Raw genomic sequence first — 12,668 nt, 5'->3', positions numbered from 1 at the left:
TTTCAAACCTGTGAAGTTGCTAAGATTCTCCGACCACTGAAGAACCCAAAAGCATTTTCTAGATATGTATATATTTACACTTGAAAAAAAAAAGATTACCTTTTGCTGCTACTGTTTTATTCTTTATTATCCTTTGGGTTCTCCAGTGGTGATTGTACAATAGTTTTGAAAATTACTTCTGTTCAGTATCTCCTTTTTCAAATGTCAAATCAGGTGGCAGCTGGTTGTGAAACCCTTTGTTAAGATATTAGGCTTTACTGCTCCTGTGACTGTTTGCAGCATGCACTGATGAATAACCCACCATTCATCAAAGCCTATTACAAGAAACAGACTTACTAGTTTATAAAATCCAGATAACGAGATTTAAACATAAATATTCTAACAAATGAGTGCAAGAGTCTCTTAGAAGTTCAAGTTGCATTTATTAAGGAAAAATGGATGAATTACATTTCACTTTTCCTTAATTACCTCTCCTAAAGAGGAATGGTAGTACCGTACTACATTTAGTTCATGCTAAAAAAATAAACTTAAGGGAGTCAACCTTTTGCTCTCAGTCACGCTGATGTAAATCTGGAGTAAATTCATTTAATTCAATAGTCTCAAAGGACTTACTCCAGATTTATACTAGTGTGACTGAAAGCATAATATTGCCCAAGGATTTTTAACCTTATTTTAATACTCAAAGTTTGTGTCATCAGCGTTCTTTGGAAGGAACTTTGTGCCTTATTTTTTTATTATCATTATTAATTATGGTTTCAACAGAACACAGAATTGCTAGGAGAGAATTTAGATGTTTTCTGACACAAAATAATTATTTTAGAGTGAAACACCAAAACTAGGGACACAACAGAATTTAAAATAAAAAGGGACAACATTACCAAAAATCTACAGAAATGAAGATATAATGACAATACATTATATGTCATTTTAGAACTTCTCCATTTTGCTGTATACTGACTTAAGCAGGACAAAAATGCTAGTGCATTATGTAATCAAAGAGAAGGGTATATCTGTGGCTTTGCCTTTCAAGTATTGCTAGATTCAGTTAGCATCATTGTTTGTTTGTTTGAAAGGATGCCTTCAGTGACCCCAGTGGACTGTCTCTTATTAGAGCATTTAATTCAGCATCCCTGTTTTATAATATACATTATGAATTATTGGCTCATGACAGCCACAGAGAATGTCCTATATAAGAGAGCCAAACAAATAATCAAAATGCAGTGACTATAGAACTCTAGATGATAATGCAATATTTGTAAGGTGTTTGCTACTCTAGTAAACAGAGAGTGAAATCCTGTTGTCACTGAAGTCAATGGGAGTTTTGTCCTTGACTTAACGGGACCAAAATTTCATCCAGAATCTCTATATACTAACACCCTGATCCTATACTACTTGAGCACTGAAAACTCCCACTGGCTTAAATAACAGTCTTGGAAATACTGGATCAAGCCCTTCTTTCTTTAAAATAGTGAGAAAAGCCATCTGTCTGCTGCAAACAGTGAGAATATTTTATCAATCAAATGTATTTTTTTAATATTTAAAAAACAGACAATTGCATTAAATTCGAATTTCAAAAAAAAAAAAGACTGAGATGTGTACTCACCATTTTAAGAAGAATTAGGTTTCAAAGACTGATAAAGTCTTAAATAAATATTTCTGCTTTTAATATTATACTTTTAATAGGCTATGGGTACTGACAGTGTCTTATCCAAACAAAGCAGAAGTTAGAGATGCAGGAGTGAATTTCAGTGTGCACTGATCATTGTTATTAAACAAAGAATAGAATAAGAAGGTGTTTGCACCTAGAACATGTTACTGCATGCTGTAGATATGATATACTATCCTTTAAATAAATGATTGGCTTTTATCTCATTTGATAGCGTAAAACACCATGATTTCATATCCAAATTATACTTTATAATCAATTCAATTTGTAAAGTACTTTGAGAGCCTCACATGAAAGGCATTATATAAATGCTAAGTATTCTCATTAGCAGATGGATAGATATAATAGAGAATAGATTATATCCGCACTAAATATGTAATACTCTGAATTAAGGAAGTAATTTCCCCTAAGCAGATAACTGAGTAATAATGTGACAAAGACACCATATGCTGTACTTTTGTGCGCACTTACATAGCAATGTTACTGTTGTACTAAGATCATATCGAGATGGAAATAGTAAGAGATAAGAACTCTCTGTTAACTTTAATATAGAACAGAAGATCTCATTCAAAGATTTCTTGCTGTGTACCTTATACAATGAAACATGATTGCATTTGCCATCTCTGATAAAAGAGTACTTGGCCTTCTACCTTTCAGTAAATTGTGCTAAGGCAAAACTGAACAATTAGCAAATCTTGCAAAGTAGGGATCACTGTTCACTGAAGTCAAAGGAACCAACATACAGTAAAGTGAATTACTAATTTAAATTATTGCCCCAAGTTTCATATACATATTGAATTTTCTGATTTAATTTTTAATTAAACAGGAAAGGAAGTTTAAACCATGTCTGTCTCTGTCTCCTGTCTCTATACGTATATATGTGTGTGTGTATTTCAATGCAGTTCAATGCAGCTTCAGTTTGGTGTTTAGTTGCAAGTAATCTGTATTAAGAAAATTAGTTTTCAGAAAGGAATCCCATTATCTGTGTTGATGATGTATTTTTCTTACCTTCAGCAGAAAGACCTTGAACATTTACTCCTCTGGCTGCCAGAAAGCTAAGGCAGACATCAACATTCTCAATCTGCAAAATGAACAGAAATAACAAGCAATTTAAGGCTATTTACAAAATGTACTAGAGTGAGAATGCAGAGAGGGGAGAAAGAGAGAATGAATACTTTACATTCATCACATACTACAGCTCTTTTCCAAAGTTTAAGAAGAATGATTACCGCTAATTGGAGCGTTGCTATAAAGCTTTCATTGTCCACTTTGGTGCTTAAAAACAATTCATAAAGGCCCGATCCAGAATGGCATGCTGACAGATCAGCAACCCACCTACTTAACATAAAACTGGATTTTGTACACTACATATAAGTAGCAATGAAAGCATCCATAGAGGATTAAACACTATGCGTGTTTCTGAAAGAATGTGAGCAAAAACATTCAACAAGTGTGCCAAAGAAGGTATTTGTCTGGGATGAAGTGTAATTTCAAGAAAATGATGATGTCACAGCAACGAGTCCTTGTTTGTTTTTTCTTAATTTTTTTGTGAAACTCATCTATTAGTATATTTTTTGTTAAAGTTTCTCTAAAATATACTTCCTCAGTAAAGGTCATCATGATGTCTACTGCTATGGTTGGTCCAGCACATTGCACAGATACCAAGCACAGCTGTAGATGACAAGAAAAGAAGCATAGAGCAAGAGCAATATAAGGATGACAATTCTGCCTCTAAAATGAACAATCCCAGAATAAATGTAATGACTTTTTCTTAATAGGTTAGGAAAATGGAAAGTTCCAAACCGTGTTTTTGTGAGTCACCATCTTGGCTGTGTATGTGTTTGTTTTTAATATTTCATAAATCTTGAAACATTAAAGTAAACAACACATTTTAAGTTAATAACTTGGCAAGCAATGATTTGATCTGTCTAGTTAAATTTCTATCAAAAATGGGCAAAATGACATGTTGCCAGTGTCTTCTGCAGATTGGCTTTAAGTTTTCAACTAAAAAAAGCTGATGAAGACTGCATAAATAAAAGAAAAAAGGTTTAACCTATTTAAAAAATGTATTGTTTACATCATCTAATTGTAAAGCATATCAAAAAATGATTCACCCTCGTCTTAATATACAAACCTGTAGGTAAGCTGGTAAATGCAATGAATTTTGTTTTCTTTGAACAGGCATCATTTGCACATTCACACATTTCACAATAAGATTTATTGACACATTTCTATCCACAAAGCCCACGGGAGATAAATTATTAGCTGATTAAAAGGTGCTTAGCCTAGAGATTATATTTCTTTCCCAGACTGAGACAACACTTTACACCTGAATAGCAATGCAAATAAATGAGGAAGCCCATACATTATTCTGCATATCTCCCATGACTGCAGCTCTCCTTCTACTATTTGAAAATAATATTTTATAAAATGAACAGAAACTTTTTGTTTGCTTTCAAGAAGTGTACATTGAAGAAATTTTCTCTAAAACCTACACAGTCTCTTGTAACATGTGGGCAATGTTTTTAAAGGTGAGAACATGTGCCAAAAATCTTGTGTCAATGCTTCACCCAAAACAAATTACACTAAGCTAAGGCTGCGGAAAACAAACATTGATAACATAAGTTCCTTACGGATTGATCAAACAGTTTTCAGGAGCTACTACGGTATATAGGGAGTGATGAATAATCTCTTTCCTAGGTCCCTTTTTTCTACAAATAATATGCTAGCTAATAGTTTTAAAAATAAATATATTTACACTAGAGTAAATCTGGAGTAACAACAATGAAGTCAATGGAATTACTCTATATTTACATCACTGTCAGATCAGAATATGACCATTATTTCTGCCATTTTCTAAGATGTTAACGGAATTTACTTGGGATCATTTGGCATCATAGAAGATAAAAACAAACTGGGTCATTTAGGGCTAAATCTTGAAAACAATTGAATGTGAGCATCTTTATCCCTGGGCATAATTTTTGTGCAGGAGGAGGCACTTAAACAATATAATTTACATTCCTTATGCAAAAATACCTTGATAAGAAATTCAACTTTATCAGGGAATTTAACACAAATCAAGATCTGTCTAGAGATGAACTATAAAAAAGTTGAGTTCATCTTTCAACTTTCAGCTCAAACACTGAACTATCTGAAAGAAGCAAATTCTACCCTAACAGAAAGTCCTGGAGATCAAATTGGAAAAAAAAATGGGACTTAGACTGAACATTCAGCAACACCTATCTACAAAAAATTAAATCAAGGTTTCTTGACACACTTTATGATGTTACCGAGACATATTTCGTAGCAATCGTATGCCCATTATAGTGGGATCAGGAGACTGTGGCTATAAAAATCTGAACTAATTTATTAGGAACACTTGCTGCCTCTGTCACCTAATGTGTCTTAGTTATTTTTATGTGGTGTGTATATATAGTTGGGAGTCTAAGCATATTTCATATTTCATATTTCATAGCCCTAATGGTAGTTTTTTAAAGTGTGATTATGGTCAAAAAAGAAACTATAAAAATGTCACCTAATTACTTCATATGTCTACTCCTTACAGCCTGTGTCTTGCATGCCACATCTGTTAAACTTAGCTGCAGAATAAAAAGTAAATTCCATTTTGCTTCTGATTCCTTAACAGAACTGTAAACTATGATTCCAGAACCATTAGTGTAGGTGATAGTATATGAAGCAATAAGAACACAGCCTGGCTTTCAGACAATAGGCTGTGATTTCAGGTTAGCCTTATAGTCCATTCTTGTTTTGACTTGCAAATTGAGCAAGTTTGATATGGGGGAGTCATTGATGAAGAATAAATTGGGAGCCCTGAAATGTAATTTTTACAGTCAGTTTTCTGACAATAATTGCATTTTAATACAACTTTAGAGAACTGTTAGAAGATTCAATAAGATACTGGTTAATACATTCTTGGAGTCCTCACTTCCTTTCTCTTCCAGTCTAGAAAAGTTTGTTTTAAGGTATTCCCATTTTTAAGCTTTCAGTATATCCATGAACATTACTTTAATTGCCTTCTTCTTGCCTTGGCTAACCACAGTTATTCTTTGAACTAACACCCCAACAGCCCCAAATACTTCTTATTCAAACTTACAAACAGATGAGAATAATTTTGCAATTACAAAAGTTCTAAGAGACCTCAACCAACTTCCACTCCTCAATGTTGTTTCAATCAAGAGTGGTATGGATCTCTGAACTCCATGTTTATTTAAGTAGCTAGTAATAGGGTTAAAATAGGCAGGGATATAGCTTTGCTTCACACCAAGAGTGGAAAGTAGCACTCTATCTGCTTATGTCTCAGGGAGTGCAGTCTTTGCATTGTGACAAACATGATACATGTCATATAGACCTGACACAAACACCAGATATCCAAACTTTTTGTGCCTCACTTTCTTTACAAAAAATACTTTAGCCCTAACTATTAAGAAGGATGATGTTCCTCATTAGCATAACAGATATAATTAAAGTTACAGGGTATTCTAGCTGAACAGAACGCAGGGCTGCCAACCGTCTAATCACACAAACTCAAATACCCTTGCCCCAATCCCTACCCTACCCTGAAGCCCCATCCCTGCTCCTCCTATTCTAATGCCTTGCCCCACTAACTACATCACCCCTCCCTCCATCACTCACTCTCACTTTCATCAGGCTCGGGCAGGGAGCTGGGGTGGGAGAGGATGCGGGCTCTGGGCTGGGGCCAAGGGGTTCGGAATATGGGAAGGAGCTTCAGGCTGTGCCTCAGGCAGAGGGTTGGGGTGCAGAAGGGGGTACGGCTCTGGGAAGGAGTTTGGGTGTTGAAGGGGGCTCAGGCTGGGGCAGTGGGTTAGGGTGTGGGAGGGAGTATGCATGCAGGAGGGGGCTCTGGGCTGGGGCAGGGGATTAGGGTGCAGGCTCTGAGAGGGAGTTTGTGTGCTGAAGGGGGATCAGGCTTGGGCAGTAGGTTGGGGTGCGGGAGGGAGTTTGGGTGCAGGAGCGGGCTCAGGGCTGGGGCAGGGGGTTGAGGTGTGGGAGGAGGTGACGGGTGTGGGCTCTGGCCAGGCAGCACTTACCTCAGGTGACTCCCGTCAGCAGCACAGTGGCGCTAAGGCAGGCTCCCTTTTCTCATAGAAGCGGCCAGCACGACGTTCCTGTGGCCCCTGGTTGTGGGGCTGAGGGGCCAGGCAGCTTCGCACATTGCCTCCGCCTACAGGCACTGCTCCCACAGTTCCATTGGCTGGGCTTCATGGCCAATGGATGCCGCCAAGTCAGCGCTCAGCATGAAGGCAGCGGGTGGAGACCTCCTGGCCCGCTCCCCCCCACCAGGGGCTGCAGGGACGTGCCAGCCACTTCTGGGAACATCATGTGGCCATGGCAGGCAGGGAGCCTGCCTTAGCCCCAGTGCACCAGCAGACTTTTAGCATCCTAAAATCTCCTGGTTTGGCTTCAGTAGCCCCCGAGAGATAGAGTCCGATTCCAGGAGACACCTGGTGAAACCGTGCAGGTTGGCAATCCTAACAGAACCAGTTCAGGAAATATAGTACTTAAGATTTGCAGGTAGGGAAATTGATTTCCACAGGAACACCAAACATGGGCCCAATTCTACCAACAGAGGTGTACATATAAATGTGTGCAGGATCAGGCTACCAGTGAACAACTTTGCACCATTGTCACTAATTCCCCATAGTGTTGGTCAGCCCATTTCATAAAAATAATACATTTTTGTCACTTCACAACCATAATTGTTTTTTAAACAAAGATTTTGGTTTCGGAATCCCACAGTAATGGCTCAACATATTATACAATCTTTACATTCAGGTAGTCTATATACTAAACAGTATTTTCAATCATCACTTCAGAATTTATCACATCATTTACAAAACAGAGCTCTTTATTAAAAGCCAGGGATGAATAGGTAACCACATAATAAATCCTTCATTGCCTATATATTAGATAGATGCAAACACACGCCATGCCAAAATCTAGTGCTACCAATGAGTCTGTATGCTTGACAATGAAATTAATTTTCAGAGTGCCCAAAAGTTTCTGTAATAATATAAATCTTCTTTCTTAAAATTCAACAATATCTGGGGCTGATTTTGAGACCTGGCTCCAATTTTGTGGACACACATAAACTCGGGCAAAACTTCTGCAATTTAGAAACCAACCTGCTCCATGATCACAATCAGATAGCAGTGTCCAAATTATATTTTATTTAATGGAGCCTGCAAAGTTGTTTCCACAAAATGGGAGGCTGTTTCTAAAAATCAGGTCTTTTATCTTTATATTTTTGAAAATTGCTTATCAAAAATGCATGCTTTTATTTTTGTTTGTAATCCTTAAAAATATCAAATGGCAAGGCTTACTGTGGATATTGGAAATAGAACCAACCAAGTCCCCACATCTAAATACCACTCAAAATTTAGGGAGTTCATAATTCAGATACAGATCTATTGTAGTTAGGACCCATCCATCTCTAAGAAATATTCAGTAATATCACAAATATGATACACCTAATTATTATGTGTAATGCTAAAGAAGATAGATATTAAAATCTGCTGTAACAAATAAAGCACTGTAGATATTGTCTACTTTTTATGGGAAACATTGTGGCATTTTAGTATTCTATAACGGGGATCTCAAACTTCATTGCACCGTGACCTCCTTCTGACAACAAAAATGACTACATGATCCCAGGAGAGGGAACCGAAACCTGAGCCTGCCCAAGCCCCACCACTCCGGGTGGTGGGGGGGAGGAGGTCAAAGCCAAAATCTGAGCTCCATCACCCAGGCAGCGGGGCTTGAGCTTCGGCTTTGATTCTAGGCAGTGAGTGGGCTTTGGCCCTGGGCCCCAGCAAGTATAGTGCCAGCCCTGGAGACCCCATTATAATGGGGTCATGACCCACAGTTTGAGAACCGCTGCTCTATAGAAATAAATAACCACAGCAGACACTTCTCCACAAATTAATGACAATACCTAATACCAGCAGTTAGTAGATTTATGGGAATAGCTCATCTGTGGGATTGAAACTCATCAGTGACTCACCATATAGAATATGTCTATTTATTATGATTGTTTTTGCTATTACTAAGACTAACTTTCATCTCCTTTGGTTGGCAGACAATACTTTCTCCACTTCCAAGTTTAAATTGAACTGCAAGGTACTCATAAGACAAGTAATAATGACTAATAAAGCAGCATTTTTTTATATTTATATGAAGCTCTGATAAATCTCTGCATTTGATTAGTATGCCTTCTTCTGAAGCTCACAGCACACAACCAAAAATCTGCAAAGTTTCCTTACCTTAAAAGAACATACACAAAGAATGTGATTACTGCCTACATGCCTGTCTCTGTTAAACTGCCATGCTATGTTCTGGATTCCTCGAAGTGAAGTATGGAGGTGTCTTTGTAAATATGGTATCTTCTTGCTTAATACAGATCTGCTCCCTGTGTATATTTCCAAATTATATATTTTTATTTTAATGATATAAATAGATTTTTATTTCTTTTATTTCTGTTAGCCGACACATCTTTGGAGATTGAGCTGGGTTCCGTTCTGATTCACTTATTGAGCTCCAATTGCAGCACAGCTAAGGGAAATTAGTTAACAAAGGTATAACTGCTCTAAAACTTTATCTGTAGAAACTTTATTATAGGTGTGATGCATGAGAAGGGTGAACACAGCTTGACTTACAGGTTTCTCATTGAGCTCACAGGGCTAGCAGCAAGAAAAAAATTTCAGCTTGCAAACGGAGAAAATTTGTTCTGGCAGTTACTGAACCTAACTAACCATAGAACGCCACATATACTTTCCTTAGTACAAACACACTTCAATGCTATCAGGCATTGCAATTTTTTGAAGTGTAGGTCAACTCCGAAAAGTGATGTAAATGTAGTATTGTGGAGTTTTGTATATTTTATGCCACAGTGATTTCTAATGTGCTTTGCTTGCAAATAAAGTTTTTTGTTTATTTCACATATCCCAACATATAAACCTGAGATCTGAAAGTCAAGTTTGGTTCTTTCCCTCTTATAGATCATTATCACTAATAAAAGTTGAACAGCCACCCTCATAAGCAACCTTACAAATTAAACCTGCAGGTATAATTAATGCAAAATAGTAAACAGTTCTGGTGCTGTTAAACAAAATGGAATAGCATAGAGCTCATTCTCATTTAAGTTCTGTAGTGCTGAGAGGTCTGGAATGCAGTAAAAATGTAGCTGGTCACTAGAATAAGCATATGATACTCTGAATACACACAAGGAACCGATCTGTTGAGAAAGAAGATACCATTTTTAACAGCTTCCTTTCAGTAAAACAGATGTATAGGAAGGGGAAAGTTTAGCCAGAATATCAGTGAAAGCATCTGACTAACATGTATTGGCTTGTGAAACTGTCTACCGGTAGAATACAAGAACATCTATCACTTGGCATTTCACATTAGACTGGTGCGACCGAAAAAATCCTGCACTGGAAGGGAGATAGACTGGAAGATCAAATAGATCGGACTCTGGAGTCAATTCTGTGATTGTCATTTAAAATACCTAATACATTGCATTATAGGAGATACACAGCTTCATTCTGGGATGAGTATATTTCTTGCTGTGTCACGTCAGTCACTACTCAACTATTCAATTTTTAATAAGTTCATAATAAAGTTTTAGGGCTCTGACAGCTTACTTGAATATATCCTAATGACACAGCTCTGTTTAAAAGGACAGAGCAATGCTTTCTAATGTTAGCTACTAGAAGTGGAGTGATATGGTATTTCTTAATGTATTCAGAGCCCTACTGCATCAGGGAGGCTAGTCAGAAATGTACCCAATGGAGACCCACCCTTTAGGTTTTTCTATAGCAGCTGTTATTACTGTATCCAACTAAAGCACAGAATTCTATAGCGATCACCCAAAGCATAGCAGTATCGCTACTATCTAATCTATTATTGTGGACCGTTACTGTAACCATTGTAGAACTATTTTTATTAAAACAAGGGAATAGTGTCTGATGCGGATCTGCCTGACTCGGAAATAAGAGTACAAAGCTCAAAAATTAGACAATTAAACTAATACTATTTGTTTTCAGTCAGAAATATGCACAGGGTCCAATCCTAGTGCATGAGTCCCTGTATCCTGTACATCCATTACAGGCCTACTGCTTGAAGAAGTGAGCCCTGGAAAGAACAGGAAAATATTTCAAGGGTGGGGATGGCCTATATTGTAATCACCACTTAAATTGGACAGTGCAACATCACTTTTGGCTAGGTCACATATACACTCACATTCATATACAAATTTATTCTCTTTTTTGGCCTAGCCCACTTTAAGCCATTCTGGAGTATTCAAAAGCAGTATCTTTGCTCACTTTTTTTTTTTCCATTGGCTCATATACTGCACACATCTGTGTCTTGCTGGCAATGCCTTTGTGGTGTGGGAAACACCCACATTTTTAGTTTGCCTTATAACGTTGTTCATTTTGGGAGCCTTTTTTCAGCTTGTTTCTCTATTATGCAAACTTATGTTTCACTAACATGCAGAATACTTATTTTACCTTTTCTTTAAATGTGTAGAAAATTGTAAAGGTATAGTCATAAAGAGAAAAGTATTAGCAATTCTGTATTCACATTTTTTGTTATTAGAATAATCAACAGCAGACCAAATACACCACACAGGTGACATATGAGTCTGAAGGCTTTTAATATCATATAGTTTCCCCAGGTGTTACAACTACATGTGCTAAATAAACTAGCCAGAGCTCAACTATTTTCTCCTTTGGGGTAGTGGTGGTGAGGGGACACTGAAGTAGCAAAGCAAACAAGCTATAGAAGAAAATACCGTGTGCTATTCTCATTATATTGTGTTTGCATGTGCGTACACGCACATATTATGGTTTTGTTAGTATGAGTTTTGGGTCTGATTCTCTGTTACTGAGATAAATTGGGTGTGTGACTCTGCTGAAGTCAACAGAGTCACACCGGTATAAAACTAGTATAATGGAATGGAAAATCAGACCAATGTTTTTTTTTTACTTCTTTTGTCTGTCCACCCTTATGAGCCAGACTTTCAACTCAACTCAGGTTGCATTTAGGCACCTACATAAGGTGGCCTGATTTTCAAAACAGCTCAGGACTGAGAAGTTCCTATTGTTCTGGATGTGAAAATGGGGTGTTCAGCTCTTTTGAAAGTTTGCCAAGTCATTTTATAGAAATCTGGAAAGTGTAAGGCAACTTAAATATAGGGGTCACACCCATTCCCCATACAATACAGCTGTTTCTCTTCTTGAAAATGTACATTAAGTGTAAATAACTAGGAATTATTGGAAGTCATTAAAAGGATTGGCCTCATCTTTCTTAAAAGTTACAAATGATCTCTCTCTGTCACGTACTCCATCTCCTTTGGTAGTGTTGGTGCTTTCACCTATTCTTCACAGGAATTATGTCCCTAAGGTTCATTTACCAAAAAGGTGTAAAATGTTCATATTGTATCTGGCATTTTTATTATTAATTTATTTATGATTGCTCCCACTATGTGCTAGGTGCATTCCACATATTCAAGAAGGGGTGGTCCCTGCTGTAACAAGTATTTTTAAGCCATCTCTTTTCCATATTAAGTTATAAGATAAGGAGTAAAGCTCAGGAACTTCAGGACACAACTCGGAGTGGATTTCTGATCCTCTTTCTTACAAGTGTTACAGTGCATCTAGCTGGTTGGGTGCTTGTTGATACTGTATAGTGTACACCAGTTTAACAGGCATAAAAGATCTGAAAGTGAGCTAGTTTCAAACTTGTGAAAATGACTAATTTCATATTGATCTCACTTCTTTAAAATGAGTGTTCTTATCAACATAGCACAATGGAAGAATGTTTTAGATCCCCAAACAAAACTTCTTAAATTGCTTTTGCTTTCATCAATGTCCCCTCTTTAAAAAGTACATACTTAATGTAATCAAGGTTATTACCAAAATCAGTAAATACTTCCAAATAGGAACTCGTGGGGAAAAAAAAA

The 12,668-nt window shown here is 37.1% G+C and overlaps 1 protein-coding gene across 1 annotated transcript in view; it reads right to left on the bottom strand.

Annotated features, from left to right (window-relative positions):
* The window catches only part of NAV3 (neuron navigator 3), a 376,671-nt gene that overhangs the window by 223,136 nt on the left and 140,867 nt on the right, over positions 1-12,668 (bottom strand). Inside the window, exon 4 of the mRNA XM_050935670.1 lies at positions 2,675-2,747. Within this exon, the coding sequence (XP_050791627.1) occupies positions 2,675-2,747 (73 nt within the window). The remainder of the gene's footprint in view (positions 1-2,674; positions 2,748-12,668) is intronic.

The sequence above is a fragment of the Gopherus flavomarginatus genome, chromosome 1, assembly GCF_025201925.1.
Source record: "Gopherus flavomarginatus isolate rGopFla2 chromosome 1, rGopFla2.mat.asm, whole genome shotgun sequence".
Taxonomy (NCBI): domain Eukaryota; kingdom Metazoa; phylum Chordata; order Testudines; family Testudinidae; genus Gopherus; species Gopherus flavomarginatus.
The sequence above is the reverse complement of the archived record's forward strand: the minus strand, read 5'-3'. Positions and strand labels throughout refer to the sequence as shown.